The sequence below is a fragment of the Blennius ocellaris genome, assembly GCF_963422515.1.
Source record: "Blennius ocellaris genome assembly, chromosome: 4".
NCBI lineage: Eukaryota > Metazoa > Chordata > Actinopteri > Blenniiformes > Blenniidae > Blennius > Blennius ocellaris.
This window is the reverse complement of record NC_137653.1, coordinates 16,409,475-16,436,690: the sequence shown is the minus strand read 5'-3', so window position 1 is coordinate 16,436,690 and position 27,216 is coordinate 16,409,475. Positions and strand designations below refer to the sequence as shown.

Below are 27,216 nucleotides of genomic sequence, written 5' to 3'. Positions count from 1 at the left end.
CGCAGCGTGAGTGCAGACTGGTAGGTAACCACCAGCATGGAGAGAAAAGGTAATGACGCTACCTCAACCGTAATGTCTTTTTTTGAACCCTCCACATGCAACACAGAACACTTTTCCGTCAGACCAGTTAGTTGCTATGATGACGACAACAGTTTAGGGTTTAGAAAACCCCGTCGGAAGTGATACAAAGTGAAAAGTGGACCATGCGCTCTACGGTGTGTTATCAGTATGCTAGCGCTAGCAAACAGATAGCATCAGATTGTTTATAAGTATGTACGCAAAACCCGGAGGCTTTAACAGCTGCGAAGTCCGAATATGTTTAATTTCCCCCGTGTCCCCGCTGATAATGAATATACGCGAGGCCTTCGTGGTGGAAAGCAGTTTCCCCCCCCCCCCCCCGTTAGCAGCTAACCCAATAGCGCCACATTTCTGGGTATCACATCCCCAAGGCCGGTCGCTCGCGCCGCTGGAGGTTTTTACTTTCCCCGCGAGCCCTGTTCCTTTCTATTGTTGATTCTTTTGTCAGCTGTAAGTACAACTTTCTGACACCTGCCATCCGAGCCACACCAGGTCCCCCTCCCCCCCCCCTGAAATCCAAACAGACATGATGGAGGTGTGCAGCTGTGTTTCTGTTGTTCACTCATCTCTCTCCACTTTTTAGTTCTGGCGATGCAGGCAAGGAAAAAGAGGACAAGGCCCAGGAAACCTGGGAAAAAGTAAGTGGAAATCAAAAAACATCATCTGCTGGTTTTTCAGGCAATAACACAGCTCATCTGAAATTTCAGATATTTTCCCTGATCAAAATGAATCATGATCATTTAAGTTACAAATTCACAACATATTAGTTTTACCATATCTCACCAATAACACAAACAAGAAGAGCTTGCTTTTGTGGTAATTGTTCATGTTACAGAATTTGTCACAGCAGTTATCAGTGACACATTCTAAAGGTGTCATATAATGCCTCTTATCCATCCTGCATTGCTGGCAGGAATCTGAAATGTACTTGTTAATTAAGAACTGCCCATCATAGAAGTTATCTTGTGTCCACAAGAGTACCGATCTTCACATGACGTTGTCTGTGTGGTTGTGCATAGAGAGACAAGAGGATCTGAAGCAGACTACACCTACAGAAGATCTGTTCTTAGTGCAAATTCTATTCTTTGTAGTTTGCATCATGTCACAGAAGGTGAAAATACTGAAAAACGGTCTGTCCATCTAAAAATTATGCTTCGATAGGCAACTGTAATGCAGTTAGAGTTGAGAAGGAGGCCTCTCCCTTTTTATTCAATTCCTAAATTTCAAACAAAAATGGGAATACATCCGAACACAAAAAAACCCAAAACAAATCCGTCCACATGCCACTATGAACTCCACATGCCTAAGGGCATGTAGTATATGTACCAGGGCCCTGTTACCCACCAAATACAGCAATAATGCAGAAGATGACACCAAGAACATAGAAATTGACTCCTGATCATAGACTTGTATACACTGAGTTATATAGGTCTCTGGTCCTGCTCCTCCTTCAGGTAGCGTCAGTAGCTTCTGCAGCTCGACCTGGAGTTTGTGGTCCGCCATTGTTGTCGTTATAAGGTGACATCGCGGACCGTGGAGGGGGGGGGGGGGGGAGTGCGATGACATCATGGTTTTCAGCAGATGTGTTTCTTGCTCATCCACACCTCAAAGCCGAGCTGGCATTTTAGATTTCCCCCCATTCTAGGACCTGGGTTTAAAAAAAAAAAAAAAAAAGTTTTGGAGCCTGTTAAGAGTCTGCTCCGTGTGAAAAACAGTGCGGCTCGGTTTTTGGAGCATTTAATGGTCGTGACAAATGATTTCGATATTGTTCACTGTCGATCTCCTGTGTAAACGTACTAATTTAGCTTCAGTGAGGACACCTGCCGAGTAGGAATTTTGTTTATTCATCTTTCGACACATTTTCACTGCCGTTACTGTCAAACTCTGGCAATGATATTATATGTTGATGTGGTCATTTGCTCATGAATAAAAAATATTGAACATCTTGGTAATTAAAACAAGAGGCATGTCACGGGGATGTTTTGGTCTTGTTCTCTGTCTTAAGATTGTTATTGTTCTTTGTCTTCATTTTTTTCAGAATAAAAAAAAAAAATCATACATTCATGTCCTGTATTCCAATTCAAAGCTGGATGGTTGGTCTTTACAGCAGTGATCTAAAATGGTTCTGACTGGAGTTTTCCAAAATATTTCTAGAAGTCAAATAAACTGAATTGGTTGTCTCTAACCGAATCTCTTCAGTTGTCCCGTGAGTACTTGTACAGCATTTATTTTCAGACTCTGCAAATTGCAATAACACCACATAGGAGATTATATTAAATCCATAAAATCATAATTTGTCACTTGTTTCTGAGCAAATATATGGACAACTTAGGACATAGTGTATGTACTCTGTTTGTGTAAACACTGCTATATGCAAGTGCAGTATGAACTTTACAATGCTAACTGGAGTAACTTCAATATTCACCAGTGATGTGTCGCCATCGCTGCTGCGGCCCCCAGTTGTTCAGGAAAGTACACATCCTCGACACGACATATTTACCCAAAATTATTGAACGGACTTCTGCTACAAATTGGTGTAAAAGCTTCCGTACACTTTTTGATTTTCGGCCATCGGAGATGAAAGATTGGATTGTGGGAGAATCGTTGCTAAAATCTGTGGTCGTGACTTAATCAGTGGCCGTAACGTCGGCTCAAGTGAAAACATCAAGATTTGATTGATTCAGCCTGATTTAAAAAAAAAAAAAAAAAAAGCCAGATTTTCTCGAAGAAAGGGTATTCAAACCACAAGAATAGTCTTAATTGTTGTGAAGCTGATCGTTGATCGTTTTTCCAGTGCGAATCCAGAACTCGCCAGATCGTCTGCAAACAGGATCTTGTGCACACAATGTCTCGGGAAACTTTGGGAGTTGCCATGACACCAAGATGTCAACAAACCCAGTGATGTGTCACAAAATTTAAAATGCTGGAAGTACTAGAGTTGTACATCAATTAAAACTGGGTCCTAAACATTTTCATTTTCCCGTGTGGATTCTGGTATATTAACTATAAGTTAGTCTCCTCTTTAATAAATGGTCTTGTACTGTAAAAACTTTAAGGCAGTGCAGTTTTCACTTGGAAATAACGTCAAGCTATTGGCAAATATCCAAACATCCATTTTTCTCTCTCTCTCTCTTTCCCGTAGTTGCGCTCTCTTTCCCCCCGTAGCCTTCGTGCTTGTTCCCTCCCACACTCTCTCGTGTCAGTCGCTCTTTTGTGGCTGCTGTGCTGACAGGACACAGCCCAGCCACAGTGCAGCCGAGGACTCAGAGGAGAGGAGTGCAGACCTGTTCTCCGGTCCAATTGGTTTTGTTTTGTTTTGTTTTTTTTCTCCAAATATTCGAATGCCTTCACTTGTTTCAGCCTGTCGGAGACCTAAAAGTTAGTGTTGTCTCAGTCATGTGGCTCCTGGACTGGATCTTCTCCATCAATACAGCTGTGGTGAAGCTTGCCAGTGGCCTAACATGCACGTGAGTAGTGCTGCAGTTCTTCTGCGTCGCAACTGAAGGTGTAAAAAATCTTACTTTGCTTAAGCCTGCTGTGCTTGTGGAGTCTGATAATTAAGGCCAGGGCTGTTGTGTTCAGGTGTTGGTTTGTACACAGCATGGCAGTTTACACATAGCTTCACTGACTTATTGATGGGCAGATCAATTTTTTATTAAGGAGCACATGTAACTGTTGTCCTGCTGAGTAGCGCCTGCTTGTTCATTTTACTCTGCGTGAGTCCCAGCAACTGAGAACATGTTTGATGATCGTCCTTCCAGCTTTTGATAGATTTGATCACACTTATTTTTTTTTTATAAAATGTTATTTTGCCATTTCAGACACGAAACTACTTATGAGTTTTTGTGGCTCAGATATCTTTTGGGGATTGCTTTCGCACTGGAGAAAATGAAGGGAAATAGCATTTACCAGGCTCATTGCTGCTCAGTTGTATTTTGCTTTTTCTTCCAGCCGTAGCTGCAGTTCATTACATAACCCATCAAGTCTTTCATCATCTGCAGCCCACTACAGCTCTGTGTCCCTCTGATTCTCCCTCCTGCTTTCTGTCCGAACACTGAAGGTTATACGTTACCCCCCCCCCCCCCCCCCCCCCCCCCCCAATCTGCTCTGGAAGTTCTGAAATGACCGTTTGTATTGGGTGGATTGTAACAGGGTGGTGGATCCCTTCAAGCTATGGACATAAAGGGTTTTCATCTGTGGTTCAAGTACAGATTTGTTTTCTGAACAGAAAACCTGCAGTGGTGTAATAGTTGCTATTACATACCCACACCTGCAGTGTACTCTCTTTCTCCCTACTCCCTCCCTTCTTTTGCCTTTCTCTTTTCAAAGCATGCAGTCCGATGTGCAGCATTCCTTTACATTAAACTGTGGTGATGAAAGCATCAAGCTGTGTCCGTTTACATGTCGTTTTCTGGAGTCCACTCGCGTAGCACTGCACATTAAAGGTAAAGATGAACGTAAATTAAGATTGCCAGAATACATTGTCTCCTGCGCCACACTAGAAGTGAAAGAAATGCTGCCCTACACTTGTTTACACCTGGTGTGTATCGCATCCTCAGCCCCTCATTACAGTTACCTATAGCCACCGCTGCTCCTTTCTGCTGTTCTTGCAGTTTGCATTGATTTTATTTGAAGGCGGCGGTGGGGGGGGGGGCTTTCTGGCTAAACTCCATCCAGAAAAAGCTCTTTCTTTATTCCTCTGTGCCCTTGTTTATTTTTGCTCCAGAGACTTGATGGGGCCGGACGGGTGGAAGAACAGCAACCGGGAGAGAGCAGGAGTTGCTGACACTCTCTATCATGTCAGATTATTGCTCAGGAATGACAGTGATGTCAAACGGTTGTAGTTCTGAATTAGAGTTCCTCCCTTTGAAACACTGTCTCCGACAGACTTTTGTTCCATTTTCAAGTTTTTCCTGTGTGACAAAGACTGGCGACCTTTTGACTTTTCTTAGTTTATGAGAAAAGTATAGGATGAATCTTGATCTTTTGGGTGTGGGTTTTCCGTTTTTGGCTGAGTATGGGTTTGGTTGTAAAAAGCCAAAAACCATTAGACAAATTCTAATTGTGACTTGATACATGTTGTCTGCCATAACATTAAAATCAGCAGCCAACAAGACTACTAATTCTGATGATTTTGGAATATGAATGATTTTTTTTAACTTAAGCTTTTCATCCAGTGTTTTCATCAGTTGTCGTGCAGCGAACTGCACGCTGTGCACACTGTGCAGTTCGCTGGTCCGGACCAAAGGCTAAAATAAAAAACAAATATAAGTTTGTTCCCTAGTCTGGTTTGTATCGTGTTCATAATTGCATTTTAATACCAAACAGCAGTAAGAATTTTTCTGTCACAATAAACCACCATGTCTCTTCAATAATCGATCGCGTTCTATCCTGGTTTCTCTTCCAGCTCTTTGCTGTGTTCACGCTCCCGTCTCACTGTAATCGGACCACACCAGAGTACTTTTGCAAGCAAACTGATGACTTTTCATGTGATGGGAAGGGAAGTTGATGGACTGCACTAATGCAGAAGTTGTACCTGGATTCCTTTAGACATGAGCAAACCTGACTTGTATGAATTCACCCTAAATTTGAACCTCTTGAATGAATAACAGACTTCTCTGGTATAGAACATTTGACTGTCTCAACTTGCTTTACCTGATCTGTCTCTTTGATGTACACACTCGGGCTGCAACAACGAATCGATAAAATCGATTAAATTTGATTATTAAAAGTATTGGTAACGAATTTCATTATCGATTCGTTGTCATGCGATTTATGCGTCACTCGGCCGGTGTTCCGCTCGGTAGCATCAAAGTTGCGGCGCGGCACTCAAACTAACCAGTTGGCGCGTTCCGATTTGGGGGAGACGTCATGGGTGATTTAAAAAAAAAAAAAATTTAAGGTCAAATTATCCAGCCCGGGCTTTGGGCTTGTTTTTTTTTTTTTTTTTTAACTGGATAGGTTTTGTCTTGTGTCTGTCTGATCTGGGAACAAGGGTCCTGATGCTGCCCTAAACGTTTGTGTACTTGAAATGTGCTCTTGTCACAAGATTTTCTAAGTTTTGCCCTTGAAAAAACCCAATATATATACTCGCTCATCTTTAAGTATTCAGAATCTGATGAATATGTGGAGCAGCACCCGCTCAGTTTTGCTGATATTCACTTCTGGGTCGACTGACTGGAGGAAGGCTCCTGCAGACCATGAAGCAACTATTGTATCATTACTCTATTACTTATTATTCTGTTGCCTGCATCAAAAGTACACCAGACGATGTTTGCGTCTGCGCACCATGTTCAGCCGTCTTAATTTCAGTTCTTTTACATACTTGCTCATAATTTCTATTTAGTTGCATCTTACTGGCAAACAGATACAGGAATATTACAGTATGTTTGAACAAATTCCATACTTGTATTGTCTTACTGATAGGCTGCAGCGCTGTTACTGCCAGCCCCATCTGTTGGTGTGATGATAATTCACCAGATTCTTTTCCCTGTGTATCAGACTGAACATCAGGGTCCTATGAGGGCAATAAATCTCGTCTCTTGTGGCGCTGTGGTTTCTTTAACCTGTTAGACATCCCATATCTGTCACGTGGGCGAGATCCAGAGTGTGTATGAAGGCTGATTCTCTCCCCGATGGGCACTTTATCCACATGATATTGATTCCACATGAGGACAAGTTAAACTCTAGCAAAGCATGGCTCATCATTTATCAAAAGCTGCACTGAGCTCTGTGTGAAATGTAAACTGATTACACAATTACAGATGGGGACAAATATCTGAAAAGATTAGTTCCAGACGTTGTATTTGGCCATCACAAGCTGAAGCGTTGAGGCCCTGTTATAATATTTAATCAGTCACTTTATACACGAAGTCTTGCAATGTGAGAGTAATTCCTTTAACAGGGTGGTCAAGGATTTGGGCCTTTTGTGTTGTGGACCTGTCCACTTCAATGTGCAGCTTCATTTGTCAATGTCTGTCTGCAATAACAATTCAGTTGTTATTTTTGGTGATGTTTAACCTTGTCAAATTGTTTTGAGCCAGGAGAGAAAAGCATATGCAACAGATTAGTTTGAAAAAAATGTTGAGGATTAATGATTGATTTAATCTCTTATTATGGGATTGTTGAAATATATATAACCTGATTTCGCTCAAATGGCAAACCTCAGAGAGACTGGGGATGTGATGTGATTGCAATGCTGTTCCAGAGCAACAAAGCACGAGTGAACATTTCCAGAATTGCTGGCAGACGATTTGATAGTGACGATGATGTGTGATGATGATGATGGACACAGAGAGACAGGAACGAAGAATGGTGTTGTTTTGGTCAGATGAGGAGGGGGTTGATGCAGGGGGGGGAGCTGATGTCGTCCCTCACCTGCAATGCAGTGCTGGTCTGTAACACCCAATCATCTCTCAGCTGTCAGTGAGGGGGGCCGGGCCAGAGGCTGACGACAGCCAAGGAGAGTTCTCGGTCACACAGGCAGAGAGAGCAAGTGAGAGGGAGGGAGAGCGAGCGAAGCGCTGGATGTGGGAGAGAAAAGTCGGCGAGTGTGCAGCGGTGCCCTGCGCTCCGGGACTCGATCTGCAGCAGATCCTCCACATTCCTCCTCTTCTGTGTTCATCCTCTCCTCCTTCTGATCTTGTCATTTTGTTCAGCAGCTCCATCCTTCAATCGTAGCTGACTGCTCTCTCCATCTCTATTCCACTTTTGTCACTCTCCATTCTGCTCATTCTGCACAATCTCAGATCCTTTTTAATTTAATCAATCCTCCTGGGACATGGAGTGAGAAGCTCTCTTTTTATTTTTTCTTTGTTAAATATCTGCACTCTATCTTGTCCAGTCCTTCCTCCGACATCACGTCCCATGGGCATACGTGCATCCTGCAGGTAAGAGTTGGATGTGTACGTGTGCGCTAACAACCTTAGATAGTTGCTGGATATCTTGAGACCTTGAAGTATCTTATTTTGTGTGTGATCAGAGCGCTTTAAACCGTGTGTCTCTCACACCGTTGCAGTGAGGGGGTAAAACTTGCATGCACAATAATAAAACTGTGTGACTGATGTATTTAGATGAGAAGCGTTGTTTGCAGTCTTGCCTTCCCTGTTTTGCGCTTTCTTTATTTCTGTATTGTTGAAATCGTTGTCCTTAAACTCTACCTTTTTTTTTTTTTTAACACCCACTCCACCCTTTATTCTAATGTAGGCTTCTAGTTCTAGTCCAGGACCTTGTCCTGAAATTGACTGTACATTTTTGTTTTATTTTGAAGAAACTGTTGACAATTTTTTGCTTGCACTGTTTGTTTACATTCTACACGCAATGTACCGTTCACAAGTGGTTGAGCAAACACAAAGCATGTAGGCGGGGGGAAAAAAGGAAACAGCTCGTCATGAAACTGCACATACAAAGACGAATATGTCAAGTACAACTTCAGTTATTAGCAATATCACTTTTTCTTTTCTTTTTTTTTTATACAAGTTTTGACTCACTTTTCTAAGAAGTGTTATGCTACTTTTGCAGCAGTTGTCATGTAATACGAGCGGCTGCCAACTTTGATAACAGCAGATCCGGTAATAAAATAAACTAAACCCTTGAAATATTTTACTTGCCATAAACTCAAGAAAACTTGCATTTTCAAACAAGAAATTGATAAAACTGCATTTGTGTCCACTGTTTGGAAGCAGACTGACCAAATGGAGAAAATGAAATAGTTTATGTCCACTTCAGTGACACCTTTTCAGGAGGAAATCTCACAGCAGATGGGTGACTGTGTGCTGCAGCAGCAGAATGAATAGTGATCAGTCTTTTTTGTCTTGGTTTCTTTTTCTGCAGGAATTCCTCCCACACATGAGCCAGACTGATGCATCAGCAGGCCAATAGTGTTAGTTTAGATGTTTGGATTAGTGTAGATCTTCTGACATTGTTATATACGTGGGCGATATGCAAATAGAATGTGCCGCTTATTTTCCTTCATTATTCTCCCATTTTCAACAGGACTCTGGATCCATGTCATGACATGAAGGACATTCGATTATTAATTCATCTTTGCACCTCCGACTTCAACTCACGTTCACATATAGCCACAACACCGGCGCAACAAACAGTTCGGGCCGTCAAAAAGCAAAACGTGACACCGCTTTGTCGACACGCTTTTGCAGAGATGCGTCTTGAGTGGTCGTGCCGCTTAGACGTAAGCCAATGAACTGATTAGGTTTTGTTAATCCTGAAGACTTCAAAACAAATTGCATGCCCATAAAAGTAACAGACCCTCAGCCAAATGCAGTCATACTTTCTTCTGTGTTTACTTTCACTGCGAGATTACATTTATACAGACTGTGACATTTCCCAGTTTGAATTTTTCTAAGAAGAGCACGGGGTAAACGCAGCTGCTCCGACCCTCTCAAAGCTTAAGAGATATGTGACTTACTTTAATTAGCTTCAAATCCTTCTCGGCACCAGCCACTGTTTTCTCTTTGACTCAGTAATGTAAGCTAAAGCACAGACAGACGCACGCAGGACTGATAACAATGATAATTAGTCTGATTTGACAAATTCACATAAGGTAATTTGAATATAAGACATTTTGGTGTTTCCACGTATCATCTGACTTAACAAAGCTAGAAGAAAAAAAAACAGAAAACGATCAGCTCAGCCCTCTACAGTTATCCCATTATGACCTTATGCTGAGGAATACTTGCTCAGTGATAACGATCCAATTACGCAGTTGAATCTGTTCTATAGAAAGAAAATAGCAAATCAGGCTCTTGTCAACAGAACATATACCTTGTTTGCATAACGGTACCAAAACAAAATACTGTACAGTCTGTTATGTCTTTGTAACACTGTAAATAATTATTTAAGATAAATGCTGCCACATACTAACTTGTGGTTGTATTGAGGTGACATTTTTTCCATCCACTTTCCGACCAACACTTGGTAAAAGGCTCTTTGTCTATCACACTCCACCATATCTCTGGACGATGAGCAGTCAGGTTGACCTGAGAGCCATCGTTCTAGACAGGGAGGCAGCCGAGTACATAGATAATACCCACAGCTAAAGAAACATATGAAAAGCCAGGAGCATTTTTATTTTTACATTTTTATTGTCGTCAAGTGTGTTTAGATTTTATGATTCCTTAGTGAGTGGAGGGGCTTTGTGATGACTCATCTGTCCCAGGCAGCTGCTGCCGGAATGTTGATGAAACTGTTGAAAATGATGCCTGTCGCTGCGTCATTGTGGTATTTATTAAAAGTTTAGTGAATGGCTTTGGTCCAGTGCTATTATTTGTTGATGGGTTTTCACTTGCCAGTCACATCTTTCAGCACCCTGGACAGCACTAAGAGGACGGTCACTATGACTATTTAAATCACCTACTGTGTTTATCTCAAACATGCCATTAGCTGTGCTGGCCTCATTAACTTGGAGTATTGCAATGAGGTTTATGAATCCTTCATAGTGTTATATTTGGCTTTACGAGCCAACTGACGATGCCCGTGTTGATTTAAATGCTGCATCTCCATTATGAAATCCTCTGTGTGGTTGTTTCATGGAAACAAATATGATCTCTCTTACTCTCTCAAGGTCTTTCTCAACAAGAAACCGGGGGATTTGTTTTAATATTTCATCCACCATGTACAGATTCACACAACACAACCAGCTCATTTAAGCATCTTGGAATCGACATTTGTTATTCAACAATACGATCAATGTTTAATGATATTAGCCGCTGGTCGAAGGAGCATCTTGGTTTAATAATGCCTGGTTTTGTGGCGATGCTCTGGCTGCAGTCGCTTGGCTTCAGGGAAAATTAGTTGTCTTACCACATCCCTCTTGCGATCAGCATTTATAGCTTCTGTTTTGTTATTTAGCTTGATAGCGAAATGACAAAATATTAATGGAAGTTTCTTCCATTAATACCACCTCAGACATTCATGAGTCACTTGTATGTGACAGATGAAAGTCCATTTTTCTTGCCAGGAGGACTGCAGGCTCTGCAAATTAACACATTGAAGAAAGCTTTTTATGGGTTTTTATGTAGTTTTTATACAATCAGAAGAGAAATATCAATGTAGAATTTAAAGCACACACACACGGCATTTTCTTTTCATCTGGGTTCCTCGGGTGCTGATTACTTCGATAGTGACTAATAATCCAAGCATTCTTGTTTTCTTGTCGGACTTGTTTGGGTAGAGCTCGTCTCCTATTGACTCTGGCAGCACTCGGTCAATATGTACACAGAGTTGCACATCACACTTTTATTGTTAAACTGCAACTAAGATACATTCACACTTGTCATGTAAAACAAACTCTTTGATTTCTGCTTTACGACACACCAAACAAGTGTCAATGCAACATAGACCAAAGAGTTCTTAACAGACCAAACACAGGACCCAGTGAACTTTAAAAAGTGTCACAGTCTCGCCTTTTATTGTGATTGATCTGCAGACGAGGGGAATTCATGCAGTTTGTCTGACTCCAGCACACATTGTGCTACATTCACAATGCATGCGACAGTATAGTAGAAATTACACCACAGATAAAGTTCACATTGACTACCCAGCAGGAGACTTGTTTACTCTTTTTGTCCAATGTTAGAACGACCAGTGTGAGTGTGAATAGAACTGAGGTCGTGTCCAAACCGGACGAGGAAGCTGCATCACACTTCTGCTTAAAACGGACACAAAACTTATTTTCACTCATAATGAATAATTATCGTCTGTGTTTTGCACTTTGCTATCCCTGCAAGCAAAAACATTTCATTTAAACTCATTTGTCCTGGACATTTTCAGCAGTTTGTTTATTCTAGCGTTTAATTTTGACATCTTATGTGCATCAGCCTGCATCAGTGACTGATCGTGAAGGACAGGCCGTCACAATGTCCTGCCGTGACTCTGAGCGCTCATGTCAGTTTGAATATGACACACAGAGAACAGAGTTTCTTTCTTTACTCTTTTTGATTAGACTTTTTGCCTCATCCATTGTATATTTGCATTATGTTGATCTAAGTGCTAACTCATCGCCTCTGTTCATGTCTGTTCACAGACATGAACTATATAAGATGTTTATCTCCATGTCCTTATTACTGAAAAATGTCTTATATCTAAGTGTCTTTGGATAAAACTGATCTGTGAAGTTCTGATATCACACTCTGAGTCAATCTGACATTGTTCATCCAGTTAGCCACTGTCGGCATTTCTTACCTCTGAACTTTTATTCACCGTGTTATTTCTGTTCCTGTCTTCTTCTCTCATTCATTTCTTATTTAACATTGCTGATGTCTGGGTTTTTTTTTCTTCTTCTTCTCCTTCTTCTTCATCACTCTCTCAGACCAGAGCCTCACGGTCGTGGAGGTGGACCTCAGCCGGGTCAGGCAGACTCGCCCCTCCCAGACCAGGATGAGGAGATCCTGGGCTCAGACGACGACGAGCAGGAGGATCCCAACGACTACTGCCGAGGTACATCTTCTCCCCTCTGGCTCTTTTTCGAGGATGAGGAAATATCATGCAGTTGAGCTGGTTTCTGAACCTGGCAGTGGTCATAATATTTTGTATTTTGTGGGTTGAGTTGTGTGGAAAAAGCTGATACTGTTGTGTCACAGAGCTTTGCCTCGCAGCACCCACTCCTACTGTGTTGTGAGTCTCGTTATGCTCATGAGAAGGATGCAAGCTAAATATTACAGGATAGGAATGACGGGGTTAAGCAGCAAACAATAGACATTGAGCTGCTCAATTTATAGCAAATAGGCGCAGTACGAAAAACTAAACTGGTAAGATATGTTAATTGCATTTTGCAATCATGCTCTGCAAATTCAAAGTGACAGAACTAAATGAAAAATATGAACGAAAAGTGTTATCAATCACATTGCATGATTTACTAATAAAGATTTCATTGATCTGAGCACTTTGCATGTGCACCCTGTGATAGGCATCACTAACTTTCACATTTGTACCTGAGAATCGATACAGATACTCAACGGTACCAATTCTGGGTGCTTTTGTTTGTTTATGTGGCAGTAAATGTTAATTTGTTTTAATGTAAAGTAAATGTTTAATAAGATGTCATATTTGATCAATTTAACATTTATTTCTCAAGATGTTAATTTGAACAAATACCAAATTCAATACCTATCCCTAATCATTAATGACATCTTATTCATTTTACATATTTTACTTTTATTTAAGTAATGAAGTAAAACACTTTTTTTTTTTTTTTAATCCTCAAAATCTATTTTCTAAGAACATGTTTTCCTGTTTGTCGAAATGGATGCTGTGATTGTCACAATTGTCCAGTATGGCTCAATGTTTGTTCATGATTCTTAGTCAATTGACAGTGGATTCTTTGTCTTTGGTCAGGTGGATATCACCATGTGAAGATTGGCGATTTGTTCAACGGAAGGTACCATGTGATCCGAAAGCTGGGCTGGGGGCACTTCTCCACTGTGTGGCTGGCCTGGGACATCCAGTAAGCTTTGCTCATGAACTTTCATACATGAAACTGAGACGCTCAAATTTGCATGAACTAATTTGCGGCAGTCATGAGTTGATCTCATCATCACACAGCTGCCGTTATGATACAGACAGAGATGCTTTAATAACACTGTAATGCTTCCCAACATGGAAGGGGAGAAAACTGCCAAATGTCAGAATGATAAACAGCAGCTGCAATGAGTATTGTTTGTTTAATCAGACGATAATCCAACGTAAGAAGAGGAGATGTCGGTTTTTTGTTTTGGTTTGTTTTTACATTTTTAATTTTCATTTTGTGAGAGCATTATAATAAATACAGGGATTACTTTCAGACAACATACTGTACATACATACATTTACTTCTGTCACTCACAATTAAATGTTGTTATTGTTAATATTCTTTACTAAATAAGAAACAAAATGCAGAAAATCAAACGCATCAATTTTGAAGACATCAGGAAAGAGAGGTCTATCTGGCAGTTTTGAGATGCAATGTTGCTGTCTTATTAATGTCATTGTCTTTAATACATCAAAATTTTCACATTTCTTTCACCTAATTGGCCTTTATTATTGCAATATTGGTTGTGTCAAGGACCTTGGCTATTTGAGCGAGCAGTTGGTATATCTCGAATTTTGCCTTTCACAGTGAAAAAGAAAGAGGGTTAATTAAATAATCTAGTATTTATTTAATAAACTCAAAAGGTAGAAAAAATAGTAATCATAATTATAATTCCCTTTAGAAAAATGTGTTGCCCACCTCTGCCCTAAAGTGCCACGCAACACTTGCTGTCTCTCACAATATGTACTACATTTTTATTTTAGCTTTATACGATATTGTATTGGTTAAAGGTGTTTGTTATAAAGAGGTATAGAAAAGAATAACTGTCCTCATGTTACTTGGGCGCTTTCCATTTAAATACCTGGTAAATCCTTATGTAAAGTCTCCATTTGTCATAACTGCCCCACTTTTTGCACTAAAGCATATTTTATGGGGTAAAATATATATTTTTTTATTTACACAGTCCACCTGTTTGCATTAAGCAGGAATTCATCTGAAAGTCATCCCACCGACCTCTGGACATTAAACACAAAACCTGCGTAGAGAAACAACCCAAATAAAACATCCTACAAGTATTTATTTATTTATTCATCTTTCAAAATGAAGAAAAACATTTTTGCACACCCAGCAGTATTTTCTTCAGACGATTAGTTTTAGTTGTTTTTGTATTTGACATTTTGCAGAAATGCTTGATAACATCTCGACATAACATTGACCTGTTTCTACCGCTACTGTGTGATAGGTTTGTCCATCTTCAGTTTCCACTTTCTGGTCTTCACACAGACACTTAACATCATTAACAACCTTTGGATAGTCCACTGCTGGACGTAGGCCTTCTCCAAAACGTTCCATGTTTTTCTGTCTTGAGCGATCAAATCTGTCTCCAAAAATAAAAAAAAATAAAATAAAAAAAACACACACACAAACACTGTCCAGCTTAAATTAATGTCATCATACTTATTTACTCTGAGGCGTTTTGACTGGCCAATCAGAAACTTTGACTCTCTGCTTGGCATAATAATAATAAGAATTTTATCATTAATTTCACTAATCATAAATGAATGGCGAAAGCCTTCACGTCATGCTTCCTTTTTCAGTAAATACTTGTTACATGTACACAAAATGATCTCTGTGCGAACGGAACATTTCAAAGCAAAAACTAAGGGAGTTCAACATGTATGCAAAGTGTATTTTAAGTTAAAAAGTGACAGATGATAGCAGGTTATATCAGCTGCGCTGTGACATGAGCTCCGGTTCACAAGCAGCAGCTTTGGTTTATGAGGCTTTCCTGAGTCGTGACTGAAAAATCGCTGCACACTGATCTGAGCTCTGCAATTGATTATGATTTATTATCTGTGCCAGTGAGAGATGACACTGCAGAAAACTCACACTGTTAAAATTACCTTCTGCAGTCTGTCCCTGCTCGGTAGCTGATGTGAACTTGCTGCAAGAATACAGAACATGTCTACTTTAACATTTAATCACATTTACAAAACCAGGAATTTATATTCAGTTCAGCTGTTTAAAAATAAATATCTGTTCAAATTTCACAGACAAGTAATACACTCTTTAAAATTACAATTCCAATCTATAGAATATAGAATTTACTTGATACAGAAGTCGTCAAAAGGTTTGGATATTATCTGTAGTTGTGGATGTATTCTGCAACTTAAAATATGAATATTCTTTAATGTTTTAAAAGAAGCTAAGTACTACAAAAGTATGAAGAAAACTTGCATAATTTGATAAAAAGTGAAGTACCCGGAAATATAATGTATTTTGTTTGTGAATATTTAATTCCACTTCTCCTATAAACAGACATCATGTCAGATCATCATTTGGACAACTGCTGTTACATTTCTGACATCAAGATGGGTTCTTTAATACTTTTTCTAGTGACGCTGTGAGCCAGATTTCTGGTTACTCTATTAGTCTAGTCAAACGTTGTTGTGGTTCCTACATTAGTAATTCGATCACCATAAAATATGTTCTCTAAGCAAAAGTCTATTCATTTTCAAATGTAAGTTGTTCCGACATGCATTTTGTATCAATTAAGATGTTGGTTTTTCTCAATTCCAGGGAGAAGCGCTTTGTGGCCATGAAGGTTGTGAAAAGTGCTGAACATTACACCGAGACGGCTCTGGATGAGATAAAGCTGCTGAAATCCGTAAGGCACATACTGATTGTCGCTCGGGCAGCTCGTCTGTCGGCCTCCACTCCTCACACCTTCCGCCTGCCGCGTGTGTTTTCCAGGTGAGGAACACTGACCCCAGCGACCCCAGCAGAGAGAGGGTGGTGCAGTTGCTCGACGACTTCAAAATCTCCGGCATGAACGGGACTCGTATCCTCTGCTGAGAAAGAAATACTTGAAATTAAGGTTCATGTTGTGCGAAGTAACATCCAGTCCATAGGCAAGATGGGTTACTTATATAATCACAAATTGGTGACCGTAGAATGGTGTAATGTCAGCAGTATGGTGACTGTGCTGACAAGTTGCTTTACTGGTGCTCCGTTTTCCCAGAAGAAAGGCAGCAGTGACATAGCCGCGTCTTAATTGCTTTGCACGCCTTCATGTTCTCTTCCCCGCGTCGCTGCTTCACTTTCATTGTTCAGGCGAAATGATTACACTCTGAGCTTCATAACCACAACAGGTTGGAACTAAATGCTTAAGAGAAACACACTGATGCAGCTCATCTCTTATTATGCTTGAAGGCCACGTCTGAAGAAAAGCACCTTTCATCCAGACTTCATTGGAATGAAGAGTTTGTCTGCAGACAGCAGTGACAGGAAGCAGTTTGAGTGACACGCCAGATAATGCAGCCGTGTCATTACACCTCCCGCATTTGAACTCGACTGTTTGTGGCCTCGCAGATGTTTGTCCGACGTTCAGCATGTTGTGCGCTTCGTGTCACGCTTCTGGATGTGGTGACACTTGTTTCATGCCTTTTCTCTCCCACACCGTTCACTCAGCAGCTGTGTGATCAGGCAGTCTGCCCGAACAGTCCAAGTTATAGAAGTGTTTATTTGTCTCATCAAACTCCTGTTCATGTTACAGCATTGTGCATTTTTCTTGTTCATATTTATGTTCAGTTTTCTGTGCCTGCTTTTACTGGAAGTGGCCGTGATGTAATGAGAGAAAGTTGCAAGTACCTTAACCTTTGCACCTCCTCAGATGTGTGTATGGTGTTTGAGGTATTGGGCTACCACCTGCTGAAATGGATCATTAAGTCAAATTATCAAGGCCTACCCCAACCGTGTGTGAAAAGCATCATCCGACAGGTACGGCGCTACAGCAGATGCACTTTTTTCATTTTAGTCACCGATACACGACACAATTTTTATCAGCTCTGTCCTCCAGAGGGAGCTGTTAGAAGTATCCCATTCCGGCGGAGGCTTGCCGCACCTCTTACAGGTTCACAGTGGGACATTTAACTAACTGCGGGAATCTCTTTTTAAAACTCTGAGCATCTTTCTGTTTGCCTCTCCAGGTCCTGCAGGGTTTAGACTACCTCCATACCAAGTGTAAGATCATCCACACAGACATCAAACCAGAGAACATTCTGCTCACGGTCAACGAGCCGTACATAAAGAAGATGGCCGCGGAAGCCACGCAGTGGCAGAAGACGGGCGCGGCGCCTCCCTCGGGTTCCGCAGGTCACAACCTTTCTCTCTTTCTCTGCTCCCTTGTAAACACGTTCTGTGGTTTGACAGACAAGCTGCTGACAACCACAAGGTTTAGATTCATCGGCAAGTCTCTGATGCATTACATTGATCGACTGGCATTTATTTATTCAGTGGTTCACTTTAACTCTTGAGTCATCATCAATAAACGGCACTAGACAGCTTTCACTACTGAAGCAGGTAATGGATTTAGGTTTATTAAGAGTTTTTTCTTCTTCTCCACTATACAGTATTTTTAGGTCAAGAATTTGGACGAGAATCAATCCCTGCTCTGTGGTATCACGGCAGTTTTGAGAAACTTGAGGGCTTTAGATTTAAACCATGCGGATGTTTCTATTAAAAGAACCGAGCTTCGCTTTCTGATGCTATGACTCACCACTGGATGGGTTATGGTTATCACCAGCGTGCTTAGAGGAGCGTGTCACTCCCACTGAGCCGGGTGCCGCTGCAGAGACACTCGATTAGTACAGCGCCGTGAGAATCAACTCTGCCACCCAATCAGAATACTAATTATAGAGCGGCAGCGGATGTGCCATATATCAACAATATTATCATCCTGCGTTTCCTGTTTTCCACAGTGAGCACCGCTCCGGCACCCAAACCAGTAAGTTGTATGTTTCTAACAGAAGCTTAGAAAATCCGGCATTAGGAAGCATAAAAGCTCAAATGTCCTCTCCATATTCTCAGATGGGAAAAATGTCAAAAAACAAAAAGAAGAAGATGAAAAAGAAGCAGAAGAAGCAGGCTGAGCTGCTGGAGAAGAGGATCCAGGAGATGGAGGAAGGAGCAATGCCCGATGGTGGAGAAGAGGAGGACGAGGAGGAGACGACGGAGACAACAGAAACAACAGAGGATACGGGTTCCTCAGCCACCCTCCCCGTGTCTGCGACTTCGCAAGATATTGTTAATCCTCCTAACACAGGTGAGTCACACTGCCATCCTGGTTACATTTCAGTAAATACGTGGTGTTTGATAGCGAAGATGAACACATGCAGTAGAAGCTCAACTTTAAAGGAAGACAAATGCCCGATGGTAGAAAATTAAGTGGAATAATTTGTTGTTTTTGCTTTAGACCTGACTCCCGAGGAGCAGCCGCCGCTTACAGAAGCCAGTGTGAAGAGAGAGGACGCCACCGAGAACAACATGGAGGTCAACTGTAACGGCCGCATCTCCACGCCAGAGAGCGAGACCAGTCCTGAGGAGCAAGTGACCAAGCAGACCACAGAGGAGCAAGAAGACCAACAGAATGCAAACCAGCCGGAGAGCAGCACGGAGTCCACCGACACGTTACGCAACCAAGAAGAGCCGCAGACCTGCAACGGCTCACACGAGGAGGCCGACCTCAACTCGCAGCCGCTGAACTCCCTCAGTCCGGACTGCGTCACTGTGGAGGTGCAGGACGGAGTCCAGGAGGAGAAGAAGGGGGGCGACATGGACACTCAGAGGGACATCAGACCAGAGGACAATGGAGAGGACAGCCAGAGTGGTTAGTTGAGAAGGGAACCCTCCCTTTTTTTTTTTTCTCCTTTGAATGAATGACACATAACACGTATAATATCACAGGCATTAATTTTTCGGTGCAGTGGTTTGGAGATTATTTGTCTTGAATTCCTCAAAATGTATTAATTTTGTCTTGTGTTGTTTCCCTCCTAATGCCTCAAAGAATACCGTGTGAACAAAAGAGACAAGTAGAGCATTTATCTGGCCACACTATCAAACTGTTTACTTCTTCAATAGAAGTTATTTTCTTCTTCACATTCATCACGCAAAGGACATGGCAGTTAAACCGATGCATCATGTTTTAAGTTCTGCACATCAATAACATCAGTGTGCAATCATTTCACTTCAAATTGTATCCAGGTGAATGTGATTGTTTTTCCCCTGTAATCTTGTTCAATCAATCAATCAATCAGCTTTATTTATGTAGCACTTTTTTATACAATCAATGTAATACAAAGTGCTTAACATACTTTAAAAATAGTGCAAAGATACAATAGATAATGAAGAAACAAATGAACACACGCACACAGACATGCCTAGTGGTATGAAGACATGGCAGGGCACTGAAGACTAAAATGAGACATCCCTGTCTCAGTTGTACTCAAGGTTTAAAAAAAGAAAAAAGTTTTTACTTAATATCCTTTCATGTCTCTCTTTTCTCTCTCACAGACCAATCAGGCAATTTGTTAGTAAACCCGCTGGAGCCACTCAACGCAGACAAGGTGCAAGTCAAGATTGCTGACCTCGGCAATGCCTGCTGGGTGGTGAGATCTCAACTTTTTTTATTGTTTCAGGGGAAATTAAATATGACTGCCAATCCCTGCCATATGTGATCCACAGTGACCAACCTAAGATGACAGCTACTCTATCAGCTGCACACTTGTTTTATTTTTCCAAGGACTTTTTCTCAATATTGTGTCCTGCAAAGAGAAAAAGAGTTTTCTCTTAATTAGATCAGGTCAGATGTTTCCACAGCCATTGTTTCTTTAGGTTTTATGCAGGCAACAGCCAGTCATAAAAGTCGAGGATTTTAAATAATCTTGTGTTGTGATGGAGATGATCGGCTTGCTGCCAAAAAGAAAAAGCACTCCAGAGCAGGAGATCAGACAGCAGAGTCCTCCTTTACATTCTGTGCATGCTTAGAACAGATTTCTTCAGGAAAATCTGTCGTCTTGTACTTTGTGATTGCTAAATCTGTGTTGTTCTTTTTTAACGCTTCCCTGCAATCACAGTTTCTCCCCCGTGTTTTCAGAACAAACATTTTACAGACGACATTCAGACCCGGCAGTATCGTTCCCTTGAGGTGATAATTGGATCAGGCTACAGCACACCAGCAGACATCTGGAGCACAGCCTGCATGGTAAATCACACACCTGCACACCCATCATCAACCAGAGGCATTTGAAACAGCACTGGACGACAAGAGTCATTTGTGCAGTTTATATACGAGAAGCGGTAGAAACTTTTTATATAAGAAAGTCATAAAATTCATATTGCACATCTCAAAACATTTGATTCTTTGTGAATTCTATCTGTATGTGCTTGTTTCCTTAGGCCTTCGAACTCGCAACTGGAGATTACTTGTTTGAACCCCATTCTGGAGAAGACTACTCCAGGGATGAAGGTCAGTGTCACGAACGTTCCAAAGTTACCGAACAAACTACATTTCAGATTTATTTGATTCCCTTTGGATTATGGCCTCGAAGTTGGGCTCTCACCACGTATCAGAAGGTTGCTAGTTCCCATCCCACTGACAGTGATGCTGTCTGATTGGAGCTCGCGCTTGAATGAATGAATCACTTTAGTTGGTATTTTTTAATTTCCTGGCTTGTTGCCACACGAAAGTTCGTACTGGTGCTTCATCTGTGTTTGCGTTTCTCTGCCTCCTCGTAGATCACATAGCATTAATCATCGAGCTGCTCGGCAAAGTCCCTCGGAAGCTGATCTTGGCAGGCAAATACTCCAAGGAATTTTTCACCAAGAAAGGTAAACACACAAGCAACTGCCACCAGCTGTCCGCTGCAGCTCGACTGCCTTTTCTCCTTAAAACGCATCCAGGTATCTGGTGCAAAAAGTTTCTATTTTGGGCCGAACACCTGACGGCTCAAGGGAGCAGCCATCTGCTCAGTTTGAGGACAAGACTTGCACATTAAATTTAGTACAGCTATTTCAAGTTCAGACATGGTGCAGTGGATTTAAATCAACGGGGGGGGAAATACTCTGGTAGCATGACATTGGCCCTTATGTCACATAGATCCAGTGCGTCGCAGCTCTGTGATGAGATAGGCTAAATGTGTTTTTTGTTGTCAGGTGACCTGCGTCACATCACCAAGCTGAAGCCGTGGGGTCTGTTCGACGTCCTGGTAGAAAAGTACGAGTGGTCCAAAGAGGAGGCTCACACGTTCAGCAGCTTCCTGTTGCCCATGCTGGACCTGGTGCCTGAAAGGAGAGCCACTGCAGCCCAGTGCCTGTCCCATCCATGGCTCACCTCCTAGAGGCCACGAATTGCACACTGCTCCCCCCCTCCCCATTGCGACAGGTCTGATTCGATATTAAGGTTTTGGGGATTTAAAAAAAAAGTATCCGATCACATCTTCAACAGCCTCCGACCGCATCGTGCCTGCATCCTCATGACGTGGCTCTCACAAACTGACCCACACACACCGGAAAGCATCCACACCACAAGGAGGAAAAGCTGCGGCAGACTCTTTGTCCTGTTACAGATTACACTGGCTGTAGAAGGAGCTTGAGGTTCTCTTCCCGTATTGATGCTTTTTTTTTCTACTGACTGCATAGAACTTAAAAAATTTTGCTCCCCCGTTTGTTTTTTTGGACTCAAGCTCTTCCTCTTGCTGCACACGAGTCTCTGTATTTCAGCGCTAGTTGATAAGCTGTTAGATTCCAAAGGGGAAAAAAAGAAAACTTTTCTACAAATTGAAATGGAAGAATGCCATAGAAAATCCCCATTAAAATGCACACTGTTCCAGCTTTCATATTGCTAAATGGTGGCTTGTAACAGTCTAAGCCCTGGCATGTTCGATCACCCCCTCCTTAAAAAAAAAAAAATTTTTAAAGAAATATTTGTATGCAGGTTAAAAAGGTTTTTTGTCTGCTAGAGCTACTGCAGAAAAAGATGAGATTCACCAAAAACTTAGAGCCAAACCATGCTGTCTGAGGGTTTTTTTTTTGTTTTGTTTAGTGTAATGCTATCTTTTGGTACAACACAATGTGATTTTTGGAGGAGAACTTGCACAAGTTGGTAAACATCTTTGCAGAGCACTTTCATTATCCAAATGTCACTTTTTATCTGTTAGAAAAAATTCCGTTTTTCAGTAGGTGGGGGGACACCAAATGCATGGAGCCACAAACATTCTTCATCAAACAGTGCTTTTAATCGCTCCCTCTGCAGTAAGAGATTTGTGCTGCTTATCCACCAATGTGGCATTTCAGCAAATTCTCCTTTTTCACACGAGTTGGTTAGAATTTTGCTCATTTGAGTGCCAGACAAATGAAAGGTAATTATTTGGTCCAAGTGCATCAGACTGTCTGGTTCAGGTGGAGGAGTTGGGTTTGAAGATTGTTCTAATATTGTAAAAATGCTTTGATTCCTCCAGAAGCCATGTTGCTTGTTTTTTCTACAAAGTCACCTCTGTCCATGTGTTCCCTCTTCTTTAGGCAATAAAAATAAACATTTTTCTTTTTCAAAATCGGTGCCTGGCTTCTGCTTGAGCAAAGTTGTTGAAACGCCTCGTCAGGTTTTCACAACTTCTGTTAATAAAATTGCACAGAGGAATAAGATTTGTGCAAAAGTATTATAGTCTGGAAAAAAATCTTTCCAGGTCAATGTTGAAGGAGAGAAGGTTTCTTGATGTACTTTTTCTGGCCGAGAATATAGCGCCCATTTGAGCTCCAAAAATTAGAAATGGCATTTGTATTAGTCAGGATGTGACTTGTGACGGAGGTTTTGCATTGCAGAGGGTTGAAATAAGAAACATGACCTCCGCTCAATGATTCTTTGAAGACGTGATGAAAAAAAATAGAAACATAATTAAAACAATTATGCTGGACGGCCATCTATAGGTGAATGACTTCTGCAAGATAACTAATGAGATCAACAGACAATAAAGCACGACTGATTTTTGACATTAGGAAGATTTTACTGAGTTACGATGAGTGTTTGCCAAACGTGTTAGTTTTTTATGCATTTACAGTAAAAAAGTGCAGTCAGCAAAGCCTCTTGTCTCCATACTGTGACGATTTTGAAGATGAGATTATCTTTTTAGCTTGCCGCTGTCGTCGATGTCAATCCTCCAATTAGTCGCACTCATTGTGAAGTTCCCGACATTCACCAATAATTCAGGCATTATCTGTTGAAAGAGAACAAAAACGTGACTGAAAGGCAGATTCAATTGTCCTCTAAGTCAGTCGCATTCAACAATTGAATTGTCATCTATTCTACAAATCCCGTCATCCCGGTACCTTTGCCCTCCACCTGGAAGTCCTCGGGCAGCAGCTTGTCCTGCCGGCTGCCCAGGCTGAAGGCCACGAAGGAGAGGATGAGCGAGTCCATGATGCTGATGATGGCCAGGATGTAGGCCCAGCGCACGGTGCAGTTGCCCAGAGTGTATTTGTCGGTCCGCTGGCCACACATGCGCTTCACCTCGTCCGAGTCCCAACCGTCAGGATAGATCATGCAGCCGATCACCATGCAGGTACCTGCGAGGCAGAGAGGCTCGAGATCATGAGCCATCATGGGCTTGTGCTGTTTAATCTCAATCAAGTCCCTGAGCAGCTGCTCAAGCAAAACATCCAAGTAATATCACTTTTATGCGCTGGGTGGCAGTAATGAGCCATCATTTCTCCCTCCTGGTTTCAGCAGTTCTTGCAACAAAAACAAACTATACTGTCAGTTTTAAGTCAGACTTGAAAATAAATAAGTGAATTAAATAAACTGATGAGACTCACTACATCACCTTGAGGTACAAATTTGCAGGAATGAGGGCTGATCGGCAAGTTTGAGCCAATAGATTCCTTTCCTGCTTTACTGTGATTATTTGCAGGATTTTATTTTTTTGACAAAGGAATATTACATAGTATATATTCAACATATTCCAAGGTGAAAACTTGGACATTTTAGTCATGTTTTGGATGATGAAAAAAATTGCCAGTAAGGAGTAATATGGCAAATTGTCTTACATCTCCAGCGCTCAAATGACAAATTTGACAAGGGAACCACTGGAGAAATTAAACACATGCACAGGCACACGTACCTCGAGTTGCTAAGCAACTCACCCAGGAGCACAACTCCAGAAAGCCGAACTTGTTCATTTATTATTGACTCTGCAGACAGACAGCTGGCCCCGTGTCGTCCTACCTCAGCCTGGTGAAGTGCAACACATCTCACCAGCACCTTATTAAAGTGTTCGCTCTCATTTAGAGATATTTGACTACCACACATGACAAATCATTCAAAAATGCTTTCAGACAGGATATTTCTGCAAACAATCGATTTCTAAATTAGACGACACTTGCCCAATACCAGTTTCATAGAACAGACTGTCACTCATTAGGCCTTCACCTCTTATGAGTCCATTAAATAGGATACCCGTAATACCTGAGCACATGCACTCAGCAGCAGGCGTGAGAGGACTGAAGAGGAAGAGGAGAAAGTGTAACAACACACCTCCAGGTTGATCTCGTTAGTGGTTTCTTTACAGGCCGGTCCTTTCACTTGCAGCTACACCTGTTCACACGTTGCTTCATGTTTCAAACACAGAATCGTGTTTCACTTGCCCACTGGGGGTGTATACCGACATCTCCCTGAAATGTAGTGCTGCAAATTGCATTGTGGATTTAGTTTGCATATCTTTCAGATTGAATATCCTCTTATAACGCACGCAGTGTGCTGGATGTGCTCATCTTGCTTTGTCATGAAATATGAGCTTCATGATGAGTTTTAGGCTAACATACTGAGTGTGTTAATTTTTGTAGTTTTTCCACACTGTGCAAGGTAGTCTGTGATCTAGTGGCTCCCTTGTACCAGAAGGCAATTTATCTTTCCAATACCTGATGTATACTTTCTTGCTATGAAGTGAACATTTATTGGTTTTTGGAACCCAAAGACAACACTAGCAATGGAACACTTCATTATTATGGCTGGATATGACCAAACTAATGGATTAAGGCAGTTTTACCTGGAGAGGACCTATTGTATGATATAAACTCACCATACCAGCTTCAAAAGATTAGTATGTGGTTTATTAAGTGAAAAAAAAGAACATGAATGAATCAAATTCAGATGCTGCTCACACATTCTGTTGGGCAGAGATGATATATGTGAACACATTTCTCTGGAATGGGTTTCCAAACGTACTTGTTTGTTGGCTTGTAACAATGTTTGTTGTTTTAGCAATGGTGATGACAAAATGCTCATTACGAGGGCAGCGGTTATAGAAGGAACCTTGCGTTCAAAGATTTGGAATCCAACAACTGACAGGGAAGGCCCTGGACCTCCAGCTCCTCCTTTTGCAGGAGGGCACTCACCTAAACATTACCTAGAGCCGGGTGTCTGTAACCTTTATGTCCAAAATAACATTTTCGTATTCTCCACCAAAATGAAAATTGTTTGGAGGTGCAATACATGTAAATTCTCTGAAATGAACATCTTTAAAAAAAAAAAAAGTTATTCAAATACAAATTTGGGTTGCATTCATAAAGTGTCATGGGTACTATTTAGATATATTTGATTAAATGTTTAGCTCTTGTAGCCATTTTTAGAGGCTTTTCTGCTTTTATCCTCATGGATTTTCCTGATTTAGCTATTTTATGCATCTTGGCTAATTTAGCCACTTTAGATTTTTAACTATTTTTCTATTCTATGTTCTACATTTCCTCATTGTTTCAGCAGTTGTAGCTGTGCTACAGTGTCTCTTTAGTTTTCATTTTCTTTTGTTTTCCTTGTTTTATTATCATCTCCCCCTTATTTCCTTTACCTAGGTTTCTTTTTTTCCTGGAAAAAAAGCATTTATTTTATTTATTCTGACTTTATGTAAAAATAAAGTTTTTTTTAAATCCCAAAATTTAAATAAAAATAACTTCATTTATGAATAACTTTCTGAAAATGAGCTGCTACAGGAGGGTTGAAACACCAGACTACAGACCCCTGACATTGCTATAGTAAGTAAATCCCCCAATGGGCTCAATAAATGCAACTTTCTTTCTATTGCAGCAAACTCTGTGATTAATAGACAGCTAACTGCTGAGGAGTGAATTCAAAGTTGTCCATGTTTACATTGTGCCTATGCGCTTTACGCACGCGAAGGCTTTATTTTCCCCAATACCATGCTGGTAACTGCAGAGTATTTGTTGAGACATGTATTGTCTCCTCAATAGATTTCAGATGGTAAAAAAAAAAGGGAATTAGCACCCCTTGTAGATCTCATCTCACTTCAGTTTTTCTCCACGAGGACAAAGTCACGCCACAGACCAGAACAAAACAAAACGCACGGGGACCCGGAGAGCTCACTGGAGGCCAGCTGCATCCAGGCGCAGATCTTGTAGACGCTGCCCGCGTTGCAGAAGAAGAAGAGGCTGAAGCAGACGATGCTGCCCACCACCAGCAGCATGGAGATCCCCACGAAAAACATGGCCGTCTTGAAGGCGCCGGACGGGATGGAGCCGAAGTCCAGCGCGCTCCCTTTGCACGTGAGCTCCGAGGTGAGAGCGTTGCCGATGCAGTAGTGGAAGAGGCCGAAGTAGCCGGCCTGCGGCGTGTTGACGCTGTCCCCGATCCAGTAGGGCTGGATGAAGACCACCACGGTGATGACCGCGAAGGTGATGGTGAAGACCGTCCACAGGACGCCCACGGCGCGCGCGTTACGCACGTAGTTGGTGTGGTAGATTTTGGCAGCTTCCTGAGCGGGGAGCATGGC

The 27,216-nt window shown here is 41.5% G+C and overlaps 2 protein-coding genes across 2 annotated transcripts; one reads left to right on the top strand and one right to left on the bottom strand.

The window, feature by feature from the left end:
- Positions 1–22,992, top strand: srpk1b (SRSF protein kinase 1b). Its single transcript, XM_080494867.1, has 16 exons — positions 1–49; positions 662–716; positions 12,407–12,534; positions 13,432–13,540; positions 16,184–16,271; positions 16,358–16,445; positions 17,277–17,383; positions 17,593–17,758; positions 18,364–18,389; positions 18,473–18,707; positions 18,858–19,271; positions 19,955–20,049; positions 20,538–20,645; positions 20,840–20,909; positions 21,179–21,271; positions 21,596–22,992. The coding sequence occupies exons 1-16, from the start codon at positions 37–39 to the stop codon at positions 21,778–21,780; spliced, it is 1,980 nt and encodes a 659-aa protein (XP_080350993.1). The 5' UTR covers positions 1–36; the 3' UTR covers positions 21,781–22,992.
- A 649-nt stretch (positions 22,993–23,641) lies between these two features.
- lhfpl5a (LHFPL tetraspan subfamily member 5a) lies at positions 23,642–27,216 on the bottom strand (the record flags this gene model as incomplete). Its single annotated transcript, XM_080495456.1, has 3 exons — positions 26,811–27,216; positions 23,765–24,001; positions 23,642–23,652 (listed from the first exon to the last, which is right to left on the bottom strand). Exons 1-3 carry the CDS (start codon positions 27,211–27,213, stop codon positions 23,642–23,644), a joined length of 651 nt encoding a protein of 216 aa, XP_080351582.1. The 5' UTR covers positions 27,214–27,216.